The 22,141-nt window shown below is 41.3% G+C and overlaps 3 protein-coding genes across 3 annotated transcripts in view; all 3 read right to left on the minus strand.

Annotated features, from left to right (window-relative positions):
* Window positions 1–5,541: 5,541 nt before the first annotated feature.
* Window positions 5,542–6,711, minus strand: LOC135216483 (uncharacterized). The gene has a single exon (XM_064251853.1). The coding sequence runs from the start codon at window positions 6,709–6,711 to the stop codon at window positions 5,542–5,544; it is 1,170 nt and encodes a 389-aa protein (XP_064107923.1).
* Window positions 6,712–6,839: 128 nt separating this feature from the next.
* LOC135216484 (uncharacterized) lies at window positions 6,840–19,077 on the minus strand. Its single transcript, XM_064251854.1, has 2 exons — window positions 18,073–19,077; window positions 6,840–7,034 (listed from the first exon to the last, which is right to left on the minus strand). The coding sequence occupies exons 1-2, from the start codon at window positions 19,075–19,077 to the stop codon at window positions 6,840–6,842; spliced, it is 1,200 nt and encodes a 399-aa protein (XP_064107924.1).
* Window positions 19,078–19,094: 17 nt separating this feature from the next.
* Window positions 19,095–22,141, minus strand: part of LOC135216485 (uncharacterized) — a 105,507-nt gene continuing 102,460 nt past the window's right edge. The window contains exons 4-5 of the mRNA XM_064251855.1: window positions 19,721–19,939; window positions 19,095–19,562 (exon numbers count right to left, since the gene is read on the minus strand). Coding sequence (XP_064107925.1) covers window positions 19,095–19,562; window positions 19,721–19,939 — 687 coding nt within the window. The remainder of the gene's footprint in view (window positions 19,563–19,720; window positions 19,940–22,141) is intronic.

Here is a 22,141-nt window from a genome sequence, read left to right on the forward strand (position 1 = left end):
AAGAGGTCAAAACTCTCAAAGGTTATTTTTAAGTAACTGCAACCAGCCATGATGGATAGGCGGCCAGTAAGCTAACCTTGGATTTCGGAGCCATGGCATATCCCGCGTCGGTTTCTGCTCTTCTGACTTCGGATTGGTGTTCATTTTTCAGGTGTTGCAAAGCTGATTGAAAGGGTTTATTTTTGTGCATGGTTTTTGTATGCGCTGCCCGTTCAGCGTTATCTTTTAATTGTTCTGCTGCACATTGCAACTTGGTTGAAAAGCAAGTATTAGATTCTCTCTCTCTCTCTCTCTCTCTCTCTCTCTCTCTCTCTCTCTCTCTCTCTCTCTCTCTCTCTCTCTCTCTCTCTCTCTCTCTCTCTCTCTCTCTCTCTATCATTGATCACGTAGATTTTTTTATTTGAAAGAAATTTACTGTTATTTTTTTAGTCCTACCTGCTGTGGAACAACTATTGTGAACATGTATATGTATGGTTACCCGAGAACCAAGTCTATAATTAAATATAATTGTGCAATGTAACCAAAGAGTATAAAAAAGTGTAAAGAGCACATTCATGCCTCCCTTTGTAACTGCGGGCGACGGTGGCGCCAGTACCGGCGGGCGAGTAATTGGAGTTGGAAGATGTCAACATGACAGGGACACAGTTACGGGCTGCTCTATAGTAGATTCACATCACCCATGCATTTGATGTCTAGCCAGTCCCTTACGACGCTCCTGATTGGCTGTTGATAAGCCAATCACAGGGCTGGAAACTCCCAGTCTCTATCGAGAGTTCACATAGGCAGGATGTATGTTCTACCTCTCCTGACGGTACGTTTGAAAGACTTATCCCTCAGGAGAGGTGGGACATACATCCTGCCTATGTGAACTATCTCGAGAGACTGAGAGTTTCCAGCCCTGTGATTGGCTTATCAACAACCAATCAGGAGCATCGTAAGGGACTGGCCTAGACATCAGATGCACGGTTGATGTAAATCTACTATAGGAACAAGATCCCGTGCTGGCAAAAGACCAGCTAAATCTAAAACAACAACAAAAGAGACACAATTCTGCACAGTTCTGTGCTGCGGCTAATTGCCGTAATTCAAGAAAGTAAAGGCCTAAGTTATCATCTTTTCGATTCCCCAAAGACGAGGAAAGGTGAATGATATGTTTTCAGTTACATTTTATCAAAGCTAAGTTCACACTAACGAAATTATGAGAGATGTTGATGGTTATGATCTCGTTTTTCCTTTGACCAAAGAGTATAATGTACTGTAAACTCTCTGCTTTGGTTGTTTCATTCACCATATTTTGTCTAGACACTACAGTGGTAACTGAATGTTGTAGCGAATCAGGCATTCTCTTCCTGCCCAAGCTATTTCATATAACGGTGCTTGTTTGTATAATTAGGTTTCTCCGTCACAATCCCTTGGATTTCTTCTTTCTTGTCTCTTCTTGCATTTCCATTTAATTTCTGAATAATATGGTCAGAAGCATATTTGTATTTGTCAGCAGTCGCAGAAAAGTATGTGGTTATGTAATGTTGAAAAACCATAAAGAACCTAAAAATAAACTGTAACGAACAAAAACGTAACTTTACACCATCGTAAATCTTGGTGCATCCAGGCCCAGTATAATAAAGTAAAGATATCAATTTCATTACGGTAAAATAAAGATATCAATAACGGGGGAGATTCAGTTTCTTTATAGTTTGCCCTGATATATCTAGTAAATTTATTCACTTATTTGTATTCCCTTTCATCCATAATTTTCAACCTTTTGAGTGAAACCTAGTTTAACACCAATATTTCTAGGTAAAGAGAGAATACGCTGTATGAATTTACTAATTTTTTTCAATAGAATATTTAGATAATCAATCCAGATTAGTACATTGCTATATTTAGTTACAGTTTTCCCATAAGAACTCGCGAGCATAGTAGATGTAGAGTGGAGGGATTGGATACCGTATAACAGCCAAACCAGTCTGTGAAGTGCACTGCCTGGCACCATGCGATGATTCTTATGTAAACAATAGCTCAACCCATACAATCTAATGGGAAACCCTGCACTCTTTAAAACGTGTTTTCTCGGCTGTCCGTCAAGACTGTCAAATTCACTATATGCAATATGTACTTTTGTCAAATTTACTATATGCAATATGTACTTTATGCAGGAATAGAAATATTTAATTTTGCGGGTATATTTCTTCTGCAGTCAAGCCATAACGTTTTGTACATATGGCAACTACGTTATGGTTATTTTCCAAGCAGTCTTTATAGATTGATAAATTATTTTTACAGCATTTACCACGGACAGTATGTACTATATTTAGAAATGAAATTTTGATTCTGTCTGCTGTACTTTGTATACACTTGAGCAATATAGCTGACCAATTTGTCGACGTTATGTGCCTTTCTTTCCACTATATATTTACAGTACTGTTTTACTCTCCAGAGGCAGAACTGATTATTATCGTTCTTTATTCATGAGTCAAAGTGACAATAAAATTTGACAACAGTATAGTAAAATAATTAACATCTCCAACGCTGTCATCCCATATAAGCTTCATCCATAGGCATAATATAATATTAACAATAGCCTAGGTTCATTAGCCTGATACCTAACAGCCAATATTCACTAGTCTGTTGAAATGAGAGGTGAAACAAGCTCGTCTTAGATAAGGTCACAAATAGGGTTTCCAGCTTCAGCCCGATTCTGGATCTCGGGATTTAGGAATTTCCATGAGTGGTCCCTCTTAACGGTTCCTTTCCGGTGTGCGTAGTTCTGCTTCAGTACTTTTGATTCATTCCTGTCCTTTGGCGTTCCTCGTCCGTAAACAGCATGTCGAAAAGGTGACCAGTCTATAGGATATTATTCATATACATATATATAAGCGAATACCACAGGAAAATGATAGTCAGAAATCCAAGCGCTTTCGTCTTTACTAAGACATTATCAAGGCGAAAGCGCTTGGATTTCTGACTATACTGTGATTTTTTAAGCGCATTAAATAATAATATAATATATATATCTATATATATATATATATATATATATATATATATATAATTATATATATATTTATTATATATATATGTGTGTGTGTGTGTGTGTGTGTGTGTGTGTGTGTGTGTGTGTGTGTGTGTGTGTGTGTACACAAACCTAGATGGACAGAATAATATTAATAAAAACCCCAATTGAAGCATTATACACGAAGCATGGTACACACATTATATTTCCTATTCCAAACTGAGTGATTTCACATTCACTATCATATGTAAATATACCAATATACTGTTTTTTCTTTGCTGAAACGTAATCTCTCTCTTTATTTCTCTCTAAACTTATCGACTCCTTAACAAAATATGAATACATTTGTCATTACAAAGCCTTTGACCTAAATGAAGGAACAAATTAAGAATTCCCCACCTTCGGGGCAGGATAAGAACGAGAGAGAGAGAGAGAGAGACGAAGGAGAGCGAGAGAGAGAGAGAGAGAGAGAGAGAGCAAAATCCCCGAATTTATTGCCATAGATAAGATCAAACAAAAAAAAGATACAGCAAAAAAAATCCCTAATATTCTTACAAACTTGAGATTTAAAAAGATCCCGTACATGAGAGAGAGAGAGAGAGAGAGAGAGAGAGAGAGAGAGAGAGAGAGAGAGAGAGAGAGAGATGAGAGAGGAAAATCCCCGAATTTATTGCCATAGATAAGATCAAACAAAAAGATACAGCAAAAAAATCCCTAATAGTTCTTACAAAATTTGAGATTAAAAGATCCCGTACATGAGAGAGAGAGAGAGAGAGAGAGAGAGAGAGAGAGAGAGAGAGAGAGAGAGAGAGAGAGAGAGAGAGAGAGAGAGAGAGATATTAAAAAATTTATAACACCAAGAGACAAGACATAATTCAAGTCTTTCAGAATCTTTCCTGTTATATTTTGATAAATCGAAATATCTCTCGTGGAATATAGGAAATCAATGAAAAATCGAGAGTGAGAGATGAGAGTATATGAACTGAGGTGTTGTTGGGACGTTGTTGTCCAGATGTTGTTCGAAATACGGAGAAATGTCTAACGCAGGAGTAGTCATCTTGCTTGCTGTGGCTGCCTTATCACTGGTGAGGATTTTGATGATTGATGATAGGGGTGAACAGCCCGAGGAAAAGGAACTGAACGAGAGAATTGTGGTCTTGCGAGACACCATCCAGTGCTAGAGAGAGCAGCAGGTGAACTAGGAGAGGATAATTCTTCAGCTGCATCAGAAGTTCCACTACTATGAAGAGATGCAGAAGGCGGGCGACAGGGAAGAACGCACTCGTGTTATACAGATCACTCAGGAGGTGTTACAACTGGCCTGGCAAGACAGGGACCACTGGCTCGAAGCTGAAACGTTGTTTATGAAGAAGAACGATGAAGAGAAGAGGGAGAAACAGCAGGTGGAAGACAAGATCCTCAAGATGACAGAAGAAAATCCTTGAACGCAAAGGAAATTGGGCAGAGAAACAATACACTATGTGACTGTGCAGTTGGCAGAGGCAAATTACCAGCTTGATAGGCATGAGAACGTCCTACGACAGAAGGAGAAAGACCTGCAGCTCAAGACTGAAGAAGCTGCGGAGGCTCATCCAGGAACAAAAAGCGCGAATCCGACCATAAAGACCTCGAACTTAGGTTCGAGCGCATGCAGAAGGAAGTGGAAGACCTCTCGAATGGAAAGTGTTGACTCCAGTGTGAAGTTGAGGCTGCGAAACTCAAGAGTAATGAGCTGATATGCCTTCTAGAGGAACGATATCTTTGCCCCAAGTTGTTGGAGAGGAAGGTCTGTGCCCAGGACGACGGGAACGAGCAGATGGAAGATGAGGTTGGACAGGTGCGAGGAGCGAAGGAGAAACTGGTGTACGACCTGAAGAAACTCCAGGAGAAAGTGGGATGTTTATTTTGAAATAAGATTTCTTTGTTAATCCTTGAATGAAACTGAAGTTGTACGGAAATAAATGATGAAATGTTTTGTTAGTTTTATTGATTCGTGGAAGCCCCAGGAAATTGGAGGATTGTAGAAATCTTGAAGAAAATGAGAGAATTCGTAGAAGTGGCAGGAGAAGAGAGAAAGGATTCATGGAAGCTCCAGGAGAATTGAGAGGATTCAGTGGCATATTATGGTTCTAAAGTTAAGGTGAGGTGTTAAGTGGATAGGCGGGTTGGGCCGCCAGGGGTGGGGAAGGCGGGGAGGGGGTTGGGCTGCTAGGGTGCTGGGGTGGGGGATGGCGTGGGGAGGGTTGGGCGGCCGGGCAGGGTACGGCAGGTTGGGCTGCCGGGCAGGGTCGGCAGGTTTGGGCTGCCGGGGCAGGGGAGGGCAGGGAGGCGGGTTGGGCAGCTGGGGCAGGGGAGGGTGGGAGGCAGGTTGGGCGGCCGGGGCAGGGGTAGGGGCAGGGAGGTGGGTTTGGACGGCCGGGGCAGGGGAGGGAGGGGAGGTGGGTTGGGCAGACCGGGGCAGGGGAAGGCGGGGAGGCAGGTTGGGCCGCCAAGGCAGGGAGGGTGCGGGGAGGCGGGTGGGCTGCCGGTCAGTGGGGAACAATATGAGGAGGCTTGGTTTGGGACTGCTGGGGCAGGGGGAATTGGGAGGGCAGGGAGGCGGGTTGGGGCCAAAAAACCCCCCCTTCCCGGCGGGGTCCGGGAGGGTGGGTTATGGCCAGGGGCTTGGGGACGGTGGTGGAGAGGCAGGTTGGGCCGCTGGTGGGCCGCTTGGGCAGGGGAGGGCGGGGAGCGGGTTGGGCGGCTGGGGCAGGGGAGGTGGGTGGGTTGGGTGGCTGGGGCAGGGGAGGTGGGTTGGGCGGCCGTGTCAGGGGATGGCAGGGAGGCGGGTTGGGCCAAGGCAGGGGAAGGCGGGGAGGCGAGTTGGGCGGCCAGGGCATGGGGAGGGCGGGGAGGCGAGTTGAGCCGCCAGGGCAGGGGATGGCGGGGAGGCGGGTGGGCTGCCGGGGCAGGGGACAAGGGGGAGGCTGGTTGGACCACTGGGGCAGGGGAGGGCGGGGAGGCGGGTTGGGCTGCCAGGGGCGGGAGGGAGGGGGGTTAGGCCGCCAGGGCTGGGGACGGAATGGGAGGGCGGCGCTGGGCCACCCTGGGGCTGGGGAGGGCGGGGCGGGGGGGGAGGCGGGTTGGGGGGGCCACCAGGGCAGGGGACAGTGGGGAGCTGGTTGGACCGCCGTGGCAGGGGACGGTGGGGAGGCAGGTTGGGCCGCCAAGGCAGGGGACAGTGGGGAGCTGTCTTGGGCTGCCGGGGCTGGGGACGGTGGGGAGGCAGGTTGGGCCGCCAAGGCAGGGGACAGTGGGGAGCTGTCTTGGGCTGCTGGGGCTGGGGACGGTGGGGAGGCAGGTTGGGCCGCCAAGGCAGGGGACAGTGGGGAGCTGTCTTGGGCTGCCGGGGCTGGGGACGGTGGGGAGGCAGGTTGGGCCGCCAAGGCAGGGGACAGTGGGGAGCTGTCTTGGGCTGCCGGGGCTGGGGACGGCGGGGAGGTGGGTAGGGCCGGTGTGGCATGGGACGCCTGGAAGGCTAGTTGGGCTGCAAGGGAAGGCGGGTTGGGCAACCGGGGCAGGTGACGGTGGGGAGGCGAGTTGGGCCACCGAGGCAGGGGACGGTGGGGAGGTGTGTTGGGCCACTGGGGCAGTGAAAGGCAGGGAGGTGGGTAGGGCTGCCTGAGCTGGGAATGGCGGGGAGGTCGGTAGGGCCACATTGGGGAAGTGGGTGGGCCACCGGTGCTGGGAACAGCTGGGAGGCAGGTTGGGCCACCAGGTCAGGGAAGGGCATGGAGGCGGGTTTGGCTGCCGTGGCTGGGGATGGAAGGGGATGAGGGATGGGCCATTAGGGCTGGGGACGGCGGGGAGGCGGGTTGAGCCGCCATATCAGGGGATGGTGGGGAGGCTGGCTGGGCCGCCGAGGGCCTGGGCAGGGGACAACAGGTAGGCGGGTTGGGCCGCCAGAGCTTGGGACGGAGTGGAGGCGGGTTGGGCAGGCGTCGGTGCACGGGACGGCTGAGAGGTCGTTGGGCCACCAGTTCTGGAACGGTCAGGAGGCGGTTTTTATATTTTTAGTTATAGTCAATCAGTATAGTTTTCTTACTGTGTCTCATTAATTTTTTTAATCATTCTATAGATAAGTGATCCTCATGATGGGAAAACTTACGTATTCCCTAAAATTGATTTACAAAATTTGACCCAGTCAAACAACAAGACATAAAAGAGCAAGTTTAAGAAAAGCGTATAAAAAGCCATAGTATTTGACAGGAATATGAGTGAGAGGCTGCTGTATATGATTGTTTGCTTAAGCGGCTGATCCTGGTTTGTAAGGAATGAGTGGTATGAATAAAAGTTGTTACTCTGTCAGCATAGTGACATCTGGCAGTTTATAAAGTTCCTATTCAGAAAGTTAGATACCTGAAAATTTTATAACTATAATGGAGTAGTTACGGAGAAGTTATTAGTGTGGGTAAAAATATGAATTACATGGATCTCGAGATTGTGTATTTTTGTATTGGAATCCAAAGGTTGGATGATGGTTTGTGAAAAGCTTGATTTTTGGAACATTAAAGTTTTGTTTGATGGAATTTAAGCTTCTGTTAGGTGGAATTGTAAATCGTGTAGTCACTGTAGTGTGAGAAAAGATCTCAGATAAGCATGTGTGACGTCCCCGTGGAATGTAATTGATTTGTGAGTGGGGGGTGACAGAAAATTAAAGTTTTAAGGTCGTATGATACAACAATAGTCGTAAAACGATCGAGAAGTGGCTTATGATTTTGGGGAATTTAGTGATCATTGTCGCCAAGAAAAGACGCGGCAAGCAGTGCTGGGTGAAGCGGAGAACTGTTAATGCATGCTTGCGCGAATTCCTACTTATTGTTTGCGTGTGTTTATCACACAAACCCACACACACACACATACACACAGAGAGAAGGAGAGAGTTGAGAACTGGCCGGTTGTTTTAAATTTAATATTAAATTTTAAGTAATATTTTGTGCAATGATAATAATCTTCAGATATATTGAATAAAAATAAAAGCTACTTGCTGCCGAAGATATTGGAACACATCATTGTTTTCATGCCATGATATTTTATACTTACAAAACCCATGTACAAACAATCATATCTATATATAAATATATATATATATATATATATATATATATATATATATATATATATATATATATATATATATATATATATATATATATATCTATATCTGTGTGTATATTATCATAAAAAAAAGCAAAAGGATTAGTAGTGCCTCTGTCAAATGTTGATGTGAAATATGTGTTGAAATCATCCTCCCCGGCCCATTTACTCTTTTTAGTTTTCTTTAAAAGAATATTATTGAGATGTCTTTGTTTGTCCTTCCATGCTTTTTCTGTCCGCCTTCAAATTTGAAAAACTACTGTGGCTAGAGGAATGCAAATTGGTATATTGATCATCCACCCTCCAATCATCAAACATACCAAATTGCAGCACTCTAGCCTCAGTTGTGTTTATTTGATTTAAGGTTAACATGATCATGATCGCGCGGCTGGCAACGCAATGGACACGCCGTTCCTGAAAGTTGCATGTGACGCGACTCATTCAGCATTAAACGCTGTACAGAAAACTCGATTGAGCCGAAGATATTTCGGCGCATGTTTTATTTGATTTTGTTTGTTTCCAATCCTTCATACACAGATGTTCAGTTCTCATGGTTAGCGATTTTACATGTGTTAATGGACACATGATAAAGTTTTTAAATTTAATATTTTATTACTAGTGGTCTAGATTGTGGATTTTCCGAAATTTTTTGTGGCTGGATTAACGAAAACAGACCTAGCATTGCTCAGGTAACTCAAATATTAGCTGTCTCCGACCACTGCTATTGATTTGTCTTTTCTGTATACGTGTTTTTCATCTTCTTACGTTTCTTGAACTGAACTATGTATGAATATTCGATAAATGCAATACGGAACAATAAAATGGGAGGGTACATGATAACGCAGTGATGAAATTTACAAGATTTGCTCTGAAATTTAAATGAGTTTGGTTTTCGAAAAAAAAAAAAACTAAATTGTGAAACTGACAAAAATTAATTCTGGGAAACTGTTTCTATCCAGGAGATTAAAGTATTGAAACGCTATGCGTATATAAACGTGTAAAGAAAATGTTCTTAAAATTGAGTGTTTGCAGACCAGCAGACATCTGACAAGGGTGAGCAACGCATAAAACAAAAGGTCCGTTCTACCCTAGTAGTTTCTTTGGATTCCGTGGGGACCTAAAACAGTACCGCTTTTCGTTCGATCAGGAAGTTTAGCAATGTCGAACTGGTCAGTACTTAGATGCATGACCTTAAAAAAAGAAAATAATGATTGACACCATCGTCAAATAACACCCTTGAACTGATACCATCGTCACACGTCACATAAGACCCTTGAACATCCATGGTGGTAGGCCCTGTAGCCAGTAACCTGATCCCATGAAAAAATGCTTATGAGAATACATTACATATATATATATATATATATATATATATATATATATATATATATATATATATATATATATATATATATATATGATGTATTTTATCACTCCATCGTGATTCAAATACATGCTTTAACTACAAATGTCCTTTAATATCCTATTCACTTTACCACGTAAACAATATATTTTCATATATATGTTAAGCTAAGGAGAATATTTTAGTTGATAAAAAGTTCGTCGTCTCGTGGGATCGTTCCAGTGACAGGCCACAACTCAGAATTGTAGTGATGCGTCGTAGACCATATATATATATATATATATAATATATATATATATATAGTATATATTATATATATATATATATATATATATATATATATATATATAATATTTCAAGTATAAAAGACCCATTAAAAAACTGAATTTTAAAGCTAAGGACTACATTTTGGTGGACTTACTTTTACCCTTATCAAGCAGTGAATTACAGAAGGAGTTTCATTTTTAAAATATCTAGTGGGAGATATATATACACTTAGGTGGTGCCTGGGGTCGCTGCTAAACCAACGCAGGTTGTGTTTATTGCCTTAATCCGCGTCATCGTTGCCTTAAGAAAGATGTTGTCTATCTGGTCGGGTCCCACCTCCATGGAAAGTTTAATCCTAATATTCCGGTTTTCCATTTAATTTCTGAATAATATGGTCAGAGGCATATTTGTATTTGTCAGCAGTCGCAGAAAATTATGTGGTTATGTAATATTGAAAAACCATAAAAAACCCAAAAATGAAATGTAACGAACAAAAACTTAACTTGACACCATCGTAAATGATAGTGCATCCAGGGCCAGTATAATAAAGTAAAGATATCAATTTCAGTATGATAAAACAAAGATATCAAATTATAACGGAAGAGTTTAAGTTTGTTATAGGTTAGCCTGATATATCTAATAAATTTATTCATTTATTTTTATTCCCTTTCATCCATAATTTTCAACGTTTGAGTGAAATCTAGTTTAACACCAGTATTTATACATGAAGAGATGATAAGCTATATCAATTTACTTAATTTTTTGATAGAATATTTAGATAATCAATCCAGATTAATGCATTGCTATATTTATTATATAATAATTAAAGATCAGAAGATAGTGGATGGCACCACTGATCCCATAGTTACAACTTTCCCATAAGGACTCGCGAGCATATATGTAGAGACGAGAGATTGAACAGCGTATAACAGCCAAACCAGTCTGTGACGTGCACTGCCTGGCGCCATCGCTATGCGATGATTCTTACGTAAACAATAGCGCAGCCCATACAATCTAGTGGGAAACTCTACACTCTGAAACTTGTTTTTCGGCTGTCTGTTAAGACTGTCAATAATTTATGCACCATTTACTATATACAATATGTACTTTATGAACAAACAAAAATATTTAATTTTGCGAGTATATTTCCTCTGCAGTGAAGCCATAACGTGTAGTAATGGCAACTACGTTATGGTTATTTTTCTAAGCAGTCGTTATAGATTTTTAAATTATTTTTATAGCATTTACCACGGACAATGTGTACTATATTTAAAAATGAAAATTTTTATTTTGTCTGCTGTACTTTGTATACACTTGAGCAAAATAGCTGACCAATTTGTCGACGTTTATGTGCCTTTCTTGCTACCATAAATTTACAGTACTGCTTTACCCTCCAGAGGCAGAACTAATTATTATCGTTCTTTATTCATAAGTCAAACTGACGCAATAAAATTTGACAACATTATGGTAAAATAATTGACATCTCCAACGATGTCATCCCATATAAGCTTCGTCCATGGGCATAATATAATAATAACAATAGCCTACTATGAGATTCACAGCCGGTGTCCCGGTGTTTTTCCGGAATAAAATTTTATCAACGTACCTGACAAAGATGACACTTTGTCACAGGGTATCTGACATCCCTACCTAATTTTTTTTTTTTTTTTACTGTATTCTGTATTGCGAAAGTTGCATGAGTCTGGTAATTATAAGAGTAACACCGACTTCTTGTAAATATCGCCAGCAAGCGCAGAGGAATGTCTTTCGAAGATATTATGAAGTAACTAGTGACGTCATTAACTTTGCTCCTTCTCGGTGGATGATTGGCTATTCGCGAAAAAGTCTCAACCTCGAGCAACAATGAAGTACAACCTACACTCCTTGTTTACACTTTGTAGTAGTGCTAGTAGTAGTAGTAGTGCTAGAATCCTTGAAAAATAGTTTCCACAAGTAATCTGAGAAATTATTTACTGTCACTATTTCTCAATTGAAAAATTATATAATTAAAAATCAATGACCAAAGTGAAGAAAACTTTGGCATTCGTCGTAACTCCTTTGATATTTAATATGACAGTGACGATCATTGTAATAAATAGAGCATTTATAATTATCTTTCTGCACTTTATGGAAGTCAAAATGACAAAAACTTAGTAGCCTTGGATATCCGGGTGTGCTCCTTACCCGAAAAAAGCGCCCTATTATTCATTACCTGTTCAAGCTTACGTAGGGTTTGCCACGGGCCTCCTCACCTCTAAACAATTGTGCAAGTCGAATCACAAAAGCTGTTCTCCAACCACGGGGACAATGACTTATCGTAGGTGCCATTCTTGAAGCCTTGACAAGGTACGAATATTCATTCAGAATTTCAGAGACAGCTGTTTGTTGTCATCACCTTGTGGGAGGAGTCGGGATGTCTTATGTTCACGTCACGTATAACTTTGAACCCGTACAGTAGTGTGTTCAGCCACTGGCGTCAGCTGCTTTATTTTACTCGTATGAATATACTTTTTTCTAATATAAGTAATAAAGAATGCTGCCCAAAGTTAAGTAGGGATATCAAGTATAGTATGGCTAATAGTCCAGTCGAATCGTGAAAAAAACGCACACTTTGGGTTAAAAGCATCAAATTTAGTATGTTAATAGGACTTACCATACTAAACAATATTAGCTAATGACCCAGCTGAAAATTCAAAATGGCGGCCATTTTGCTTGATATATTACAACCAATTTTCTTGTGCATTTATATTTTTTGGTCATGACTAGACCATGCATAAAACTGGGATACTTATATGTTTCTCTAGAATATTATAGACATATGCAATAAGGATTAAGCATCTCTTTATTCATCATTTACATCTAATGATCCAACTTTCCGTGTTAAAGTTAGGCGACTATATTAATGATTTCTCTGCATGTTGAATACTGCATGCTATAAAAGCACAATTATATTATTTCCATTTCACTTCAGGGTTTGATCAGGAGAGACTAGTTCTAAGGAAGGAGACTGAACAAATGGCAAATAGTGTAAAAATATTTAATAAAGAAGAATCAACGTCGGCAGATAACAAAGATCATGATTTCGAGATGAATAAATGTGTCATATGTCAAGACAGAACCTCTGAAGCCCTTCAGTGTCCTGCTGATAACAGAAGAACAGATATTCCAATTGGGACAGGTTATCATACTTTTGAAGAAAATCTTGAAAGGTGCTGCTCATTACATTGGTTTCCAGTAACAGTAAGGTAATACGATTAGAACACCTCAAGAAAGGAGTCATAGCCGAAACTTTACAGCATTACAAAGCTAAATGGCATAAATCTTGTAGAAACAAATTTTCACGCTTGAAGATATCAATGCAGGAAAAAAGAAAACACTCTTTGGGTACAGAAGAACAGTCAACAAGTACTAGTAAATTCACTAGACAGAGTTGTGGGGATGCAGCAAAATTGAGGAGAGACATTTGTTTTTTCTATGATGATGCTGCTGGTGTTCTTCATGAGCCATCAACATTTAACACAGACAGACGAGTTCGAGAATGTGAACTTGAACTGCAAGATACTGTGCTGTTAGCTAAATTGAGTGAAGGTGATCTAATCTCACAAGAAGCGGTATATCATGCAAAATGTTTGGTAGGTTTGTATAGAAAAGCAAGCAGACATATTCCTAAGACTGTGGAAGAGAACCAGGACGATATGATCCATGGCATTGTCCTTGCAGAGTGGATTACTTTTATTGAAGAATCACAAACAGTAATGAGACTGTTCCAGTATTCAAATGAGCTGACCTTACTACAATGTATACAAGGCTTCTTGGGCAATTAGGGGTAGATGTTGGTCAACTAAATACTACAAACTTGAAAAATCGAATATTATCTTCTATTCCAGATTTGCAAGCACACGAGGAAGGCCGGGATGTCTTGCTTACTTTCGAAACAGATGTTGGAGAAGCTTTGAAACGATTACTGAAAATGTGGTTTGTCCACCCTAAATTTAAACATGGTCTTTTCACAATAGCTGACAGTGGGAATATCAAGAGGTATGCTTCACAACTCCTTCGCTGGATGGTGTCTGGTCCTGAAATGGCTCGGGCTGTTAATGAATTTGAATCATCCCCAGAACTGATCCAGTGTCAGCAGAATACACCCACCAATGTTAAGCACTGCGAACAGACAACGTGTACAGAAATCATTTGTTAACGATGTGAAGTCTCTAGTGGATGTAATGCGAAATGGGTAATCCATTTTTAGAACATTCAAGAGATCTTGTTCTTGATACCCGTGATAATATTGACCCTAATGTAGCTTACACAGTTAAGCATATGGAGGAAACTGAAAAGATGCAGTTTCAGGATTTATTTCATTAGTGAACGTCTTGAAAAAATAAAAAAAGCCCTCATCTGATCTTGTAAAGGGATTAAATGAAAATAAAAAATAAAAATAAATAAAATTAAATAAATAAATAAAAATGAACAATTAGAAATAAATAAATAAATAAAAATAGATAAAAATAAAAATAAAGAAATAAATAAATAGTAATAAATAAAAATATAGAAATAAATGAATAAAATATATAAATAAATGAAATAAAATAAAAATAAATGAAAAAATGAAAACAAATGAATAAATAAACAAATAAAAAAGATAAATGAATGAATAAATAAAATAGATCAAAATAAATAAATAAATAAATAAATAAGAATAAATAGATAAATAAATCAAAATAAATAAATAAACAAATGAAAATAGATAGATAAATAAATAAATAAATAAATAAATAAATAAACAAAATAAATAGATAAAAACAAGTAAATGAATAAATAAATAAATCAAAATACATAAGAAATAAAAAATAAAAAAAAATAAACAAAGAAATAAATCAATAAAAATAAACACCAACAACACATGCCCCCTCCTCTATCTTTGTCCGATAGCTAGCGAAAGGACGAAGGAGAAGCGAAAATAACAGAAGAAACAAAGGACAAGCTCCAAAGTTTCCCTCAAAATAAGCTGTTGCTTTTTAGCCGGCAAAAATAGTCATGTAAGTTTCTAATGGTTCAGTTCAAAATGATAGTAGTTTATAACAGAAGTCATTATTTAATTTTTTTTTCAGTTCGAAATGTGTTGTGCAGTCATTCATTGAATAACCAAATTGTATAATTCCTTTCAAATTAAAAGGAATACGTGAACATATATTCATATTTACTCATATAACATTGATATATGATATAGTCTCGAAATATTACTTCGTTTGTGTCACAAATTATCACTTAATTTTCTCATTTTTGAGTTAAAAATGAATTGCCGTCTTTTATTAAGCCACCAAATTGTATAATTTCCTTCAATTTAAGAAGAGTATATGCACTATACATGTTAACTAATGCTTCTTTATTCATCCAACTCCTGTACATCATAAAAATGGCACATCTTGCAAGACTAAAGTAATTTTTCAAACCACTCTCTGCCATCTTGAAAATGGCGGCCATTTTGGATTTTTAAGGTTGGGTCCATAGCTAAAATAGTTCACAGTGATGTAATGTAACACTGTACCAAGTTTCATACTTTTAACCCAATGTGTGCTTTTTGCCTAAAAATCTGCATGATTCGACTGGACTGTAAGTGATACCTTCGTCAAATGCACGGAAAAAAAGTTATTCCGGAAAAACACCGGGACAAAGGCTCTGAATCTCATAGTAGGTTCAATAGCCTGATACCTAACAGCCAATATTCACTAGTCTGTTGAGATGAGAGGTGAAACAAGCTCATCTTAGGTAAGGTCACAATTTTAGGACAATTAGAAAATAATTCAGGGATTCCCCGGGGAATACAATTATTTCTTAGATATATTTTCATTGTTAACCATTCAAAGTAAATGCTTTACACGGATTAAGAGATGAAGATATTAATAATAAGGATAATAAAAAAACAGCATTAATTTGGTTATTTGATGCTTAGAATATCAAGTAATATAACTTTCAGTAAGTTACATTGGCAAATTTGGTGTCATCTTGCAAAATATAAACAACTGACGGATTTTTTAGTAGACATGTATTTCTTGAAATACTAAAAATCTTTAACCCAGGGTAGGGGACGAGGGGGAGGGGGGTTGGGCCCCAGGTCCCTCAGTGTGAGGCACCTCTAATGTCTACCAGAGAGTTGCTAGTGCATCTTCCGGTATATTTTGCGTCTTCCAACCTTGGATGGTCTGGAATGCAGCTTAGATATTTGTCGAGCTCATTCTTAAACACATCTACGCTCACTCCTGATATATTCCTCAGATGAGCTGGCAACGCATTGAATAGACGCTGCATTGTCAATGCTTGTGCGTAGTGGATTAATGTCCTGTTTGTGCTTTCCTTCCTTTTTTATTTTTCCTGGTATTGTTTTGGGCACTATTAATCTACCTCTGCTTGCTCTTTCTGATATTTTTAGCTCCATGATGTTTTTGGCAATTCCTTCTATCTGTTTCCATGCCTGAATTATCATGTAGCGTTCTCTTCTCCTTTCTAGACTATAATTCTAAAGATTGTAGTCTTTCCCAGTAATCAAGATCCTTAACTTCTTCTATTCTAGCTGTAAAGGACCTTTGTACACTCTCTATTTGTGCAATATCCCTTTGATAGTGTGGGTACCATATCATATTGCAATATTCAAGTGGACTACGAACATACGTTTTATAAAGCATAATCATGTGTTCAGCTTTTCTTGTTTTGAAGTGCCGTAACAACATTCCCATTTTTTCCTTACATTTTGCCAATAGAATTGCTATTTGATCCTTGCATAACATGTTCCTATTCAACATCACACCAAGGTCTTTAACTGCTTCCTTATTTGTGATTGTCTCATTATTAGGTCCCCTATATGCAAATAGCTTTCCTTCTCTATCTCCATGATTTATTGATTCAAATTTATCAGAGTTAAATTCCATCCTATTTACCTCTGCCCAAGCATATACTTTGGTTAGGTCTCTTTGTAGTGCGTTCCTATCTTCATCACAAGTAATTTCTCTACTTATTCTTGTGTCATCGGCGAAACTACTCACTACCGAGTCCTAAACATTACTGTCTATGTCTGCAATCATAACAAACAGTAATGCAGCTAACACCGTACATTGTGGCACACCGGATATTACCTTAGCTTCACCCGATTTCTCACTGTTTGCAATAACTATCTGTTTTCTGTTGTGTAAAAATTCTTTTAACAATCTTCCTACTTTGTCCACTATTATGTTTTCTATTTTCTTCGCTAATATATTATGATCTACCTTGTCAAAAGCTTTTGCAAAGTCTAGATAAACCACATCTGTTCATTTCCATTTTTCATATTTTTGTATATGTTCTCACGGTGGACTAACCGTTGGGTTTGTGTACTTTTTCCGGGTACAAAATCATGTTCGTCCTATATTAAACAAATTATTTTTTAGTAAATGTTTCATAATATATTTCTTCATTACCCTTCCATACACTTTCATAATACGTGATGTTAGACTCACAGGCCTATAATTACTTGCCTCTAGTCTTGATCCACTTTTGAAAGTAGGGGTAATATATGCTAAAAATGCTCATCATAAATCTTGCCTGTATCTACACTTTGTCTTAATATTGCAAGTGGCTTTGCGATAGAATGAACTACTTTCTTTAACAAAATAGTAGGGACACCATCAGGCCCAGCTGCAGCTCCATTTTTAATTTCATTAATAACCTGCACAATATCGGCTTTATTAATATCTATGTCTGATAAATATTCACTATTTTCATCCTCTATTTCTGTATCATTATCTTCATTATCAATTCTAGGGGTGAATTCTCTCTTATATCTTTCTGCCAATATGTTGCATATTTCCTTTTTTTACATTCGTTATCTCCCTCAATTCTTAGAGGGCCTATTTCTATTCTTCTTTTGTTCATCTTTTTCGGTACGAGTATAGTAGTTTGGGGTTTTGCTAGATATTTACTAGGGTTTTTCTTCCAAGTCCCATTTTTCATTTTCTTTTGATTGTATAATCTTTTGTTCTCCATTTTCTATCTTACTTTTTAGTTCCATCACTTTCCATGATTTTTTTTTTATTTGCAAGACCTTTTTTCCACTTTCTGATTTTCTGGAACAAGATCCTTCTGTCTCTTGGTATGCAAGACTGATTTTTTACTTTTCTTCTTCGGTATATATTTATCCCCTAATTTCTCTAATATTTTATATAATATCTCCGTATTTTATCTTAATATCATCACTTACAAAAATGTTATCCCAATCTTTGTTTAATTCTTCATTTATTTCTGACCATTTTATATTTTTTACTGTAGGGGCAGGGGACGAGGGGGAGGCAGGATGATGGGCTGGCGGGGCAGGGACAAGGGGTAGGTGGGATGGGCTCTCGGGGCAGGGGATGAGGGGGAAGCGGGATTCGCTACCGGGCAGGGGACAAGGGGGAGGCAGGATGGGCTGCCAGGGCAGGGGACGAGGGGGAGGCGGGATGGGCTGCCGGGGCAGGGGACGAGGGGGAGGCGAGACGGGCCAAAGCCAAGGGGCAGGACGGGTGAGAGGGGGCAGGACGGGCAGGACGGGCCTGCCGGGGACAGGGGACGAGTGAGGCAGGCAGGACGGGCTGCCAGAGCAGGGGACGAGGGGGGAGGCAGGACGGGCTGCCAGGACAGGGGACGAATAGGCAGGACAGGCCAAGGGTGCAAGGGACGAGGGGAGGCGGGACGGGCTGCCGGGGACGGGCACGGGACAAGGGGGAGGCAGGAACGGGCCGTCGGTGCAGGGGAGAGAGTGGGAGGTGGGACGGGCTGCCAGGGCAGGGGGACGAGTGGGAGGCGGGCGGGAAGCGGGGGTTGGGCTGCCAGGGCAGAGGACGAAGGGGTTGGTTGTGGGATGCTGGGGCAGGGGACGGGGGGAGGGGGGGGCGGGTTGGACCGTCGGGCCAGGGAACAAGGGGAAGCAGGTTGGGCTACAGGGCAGGGGACGTGGGGAGTCGGGTTGGGCTGCCGGGGTAAGGAACAGTTGAGAGGTGGGTTGGGGGCTGCTGCGGCAGGGACAGCTGGAGGCGGGTTGGGTAGCCAGGCAGGGGACGGCTGGGAGGCGGGTTGTGCCCACTGGGGCAGTGGGTGGCGGGGAGGCCGGGTTGGGCCGCCCAGGGGCAGTGGATGGTTGGGAGGCGGGTTGGGCCACCAGGGCAGGGGATGGTGCGGAGGCGGGTTGGGCCACCAGGGCAGGGGATGGTGCGGAGGCGGGTTGGGCCGCCGGGGGGGGCAGAGGATGGCAGGGAGGCAGGTTGGGCCGTAGGGGCAGGGGATTGCTCATGAGGCGGGGTTGCGCCGCTAGTGCAGGGGACGGCTGGGTGGGGAGGTAGGTTGCGCTGCCGGGGCAGGGAATGGCAGGGAGATGGGTTGGGCCTCTGGCCTGGGATGTTGAGGAGGCGGGTTGGGCCGCCGGGACGGGACGGTTTTTTTTCTGCGAGGAGGGTTGGGCCACCAGGGCCAGGGGACAGCGGGGAGGGAGTCAGGTTTTTGCTGCCAAGGCAGGGGGACAGCGGGTGGCAGGTTTGGCTGCCAGGGCAGGGGATGGCGCAGAGGCGGGTTAGGCAGGCACAGAAGCAGGTTGGGCTGCCTGGACAGGGTCCTGCATGGAGGCGGGTTGGGCTGCTGGGGCACGGGCCTGCGCGGAGGCAGGTTGGGTGGCTGGGCCAGGGGACGACGGGTGGGTTGCCGGGCCAGGGGACAGCAGGTTAGGCCACTGGGGCAGGGAACGGCTGGTTGAGCCGCCGGGGCTGGGGACAGTGAGTTAGGCTGCTGGGGCAGGGGACGGTGGGTTAGGCCTCAGGGGCGGTGGATGGCAGGTTTGGCCGCTGGGGCAGAGGACGGCGGGGTTGGGCTGCAGGGGCAGGGGATGGTGGGTTGGGCCGCTAGGACAGGGGACAGCAGGTTGGGCCGCTGGGGAAGGGGACGTTGAGGACGCGGGTTGATCCAACGGGGCAGGTGACGGCTGGGAGTCGGGTTGTGCCACTAGGGGAGTGGACGGTGGGAAGTCGGGTTGTGCCGCCGGGCCAGGGATGGCGGGGAGATGGGTTGGGACACCAGGGCAGGGGACAGCGCGGAGGTGGGGTGGGTTGGGATGCCGGGTCAAGGGATGGCATGGAGGCGGGTTGGGTCACCGGGGTAGGGTACTGCCGGGCATGGTGAGCAACACATAAAACAAAAGGTCCGTTCTCCCTTGTAGTAGTTTCTTTGGATTCCGTAGGGACTGAAAACAGTACCATTTTTCATTCAATCTGGAAGTTTAGCAACGTCGAACTGGTCACATAAGACCCTTGAAAACATGCATGGTGGTAGGCCCTGTAGCCAGTAACCTCATCCCATGAATAAATGCTTAGATAATACAATCATACACACACACACATACACACATATATATATATATAATATATATATATATATATATATATATATATATATATATATATTATATATATACATATATTATCACATCATCGTGATTCATATATGTGCCTTAAACCACAAATGCCCTTTAATATCCTATTCACTTTGCCACATAAATATTATATTTTTATATATGTTAACAGAAAGGGAATATTTTAGTTGATAATAAGTTCGTTGTCTCGTGGGATTGATCCAGTGACAGGCCACAACTCAGGATTGTAGTGATGCGCCTTCGACTATATATATATATATATATATATATACTATATATATATATATATATATATATATATATATATATATAAAATATGTCAAGTATAAAAGGCCATTAAAAGCAGTGAATTACAGAAGGAGTTTCATTAGTGAAATATATAGTGGGAGATATACCCTTAGGTGATGCCTGGGGTTGCTGCTAAGCCACTGTAGGTTATGTTTATTTCCTTAATCTGCTTCATTGTTGCCGTAAGGAAGATGTTGTCTATCTGGTCAGAGTCCCAGGCTACATGGGAAAGGTTGATCCTATTATCTTGATTTTTTTTTTTTTTTTTTTTTTTTGTTTTTTTTTTTTTTTTTTTTTTTTTTTTTCTTTTTTTTTTGAAGATTCCACCATTTGACATTTGTATCCACAGCTACTCAAGTATAAAATTCAAGATGAGCTCCGATCCATGCTATTGGTTGTGTCATTTATAGGATGGAAAAATGCTGAACTAATTTGTTCATATATGACTGATCGTTTATGTTGCGTCAATCTTTCCAAGAGAGATTTTCCATTGAAACCTTAGTAAGACTTATCACAGTTCCCACAGGGGATCTCACAAAACCAATATCTTTGGAAACTGGTTTCTACTGAACGTTAATCAAGGATTTCCACAGTGTATTCGGATAAGTGAAGATTAAAGTGTTGGAAGGGCCTAAGATTTGTGTGATCTTTCGTAAATTGTCCTCGTGAGGGATTATGTTTTTGTTTGTGTATTTTTCATTTCCTTAGTTTTCTGTGTGTTTGTAAAAAATGCTCTTTGCTTTATGTATGGCTTTTTCTATTGTGTAATTCGGGTATTTTAACAAGATAAGTTGATTTCTGATTGTTTCGACTTCTTTGTTAAGAAAATCTGAGGAGCAAATTCTCAGGGCTCCAAGAAATATAAGTTACTTGCTATGCCGAGTTTAATTGACATGTCATATTAGCTGTAAGAATGTATGTATGAAAGTGAGAATGTCGTTTTGCTGTAGGCAGTGAATTTGTAGTTGTTAGTTCTGATAAAGACATCTGAAAAGGGGATTTGGTTGTTGTTTTCCCATCCAACTTTAAATCTTATCCTCGGGATCAAGGAATTCAGTTTTTGTAGAAAGACATCAAAATAGCCCCACTCGCTTTTCCAGTATGTTGAGATGCCGTCTACATAACGAAGCTGAATCATATCTGCACGTTAGATAGGGTTTATAATTACTGTTTGAAAATGCTCCATACAGAATAGTTGAGCTTATAGTATTTTACAATAATAGGTGACGGTAATTTTAATAATCTCTTTCTCTTCAAACATTTCCTGAGCCATCATTCCAGGTAACTGTAGTATTAATTTTCTAATTGTGAATAATGACTGTAGCAGTGGCGTCAGTACTTCAGTTTTGTTAAGAGGTAGGCATTGGTCACGTAATTTTATTATCTAGCCACATCCTGGGATGGCAGGCCAATTTACGTGCATTAAGGATATCGTTAGACTTAGGTGTGTGCGTGTGTTCATTATTTTGTATGAGTGCCTTTGAATCTGTTATGGAGAATTTTGTTCTAACTAGGAAAATGGAAAAATAACTATATCACTGTTAGGTTTAAGAGGTTCGTTTTCCTGTTCGGGAAGAGTGGGTTCACGATAGGGTATGCGCTTAGCCGTGTGAAAACGAAAAATTCAATCTATGAAAATTGTAACAAA

This window comes from Macrobrachium nipponense, chromosome 6, assembly GCF_015104395.2.
Source record: "Macrobrachium nipponense isolate FS-2020 chromosome 6, ASM1510439v2, whole genome shotgun sequence".
NCBI classification, from domain to species: domain Eukaryota; kingdom Metazoa; phylum Arthropoda; class Malacostraca; order Decapoda; family Palaemonidae; genus Macrobrachium; species Macrobrachium nipponense.

Bases quoted from the DNA above. Each gene is read 5' to 3' on its own strand.
- LOC135216483 (XM_064251853.1), bottom strand. From the start codon at position 6,711: ATGTGGCCCTACCGACCTCCCCGCCATTCCCAGCTCAGGCAGCCCTAC.
- LOC135216484 (XM_064251854.1), bottom strand. From the start codon at position 19,077: ATGAGCAATCCCCTGCCCCTACGGCCCAACCTGCCTCCCTGCCATCCT. The intron at 7,035-18,072 runs GTAAAAAATATA...TGACCGTTCCAG, and splicing joins CCTCGTCCCCTGCCCCTACA to AACTGGTGGCCCAACGACCT.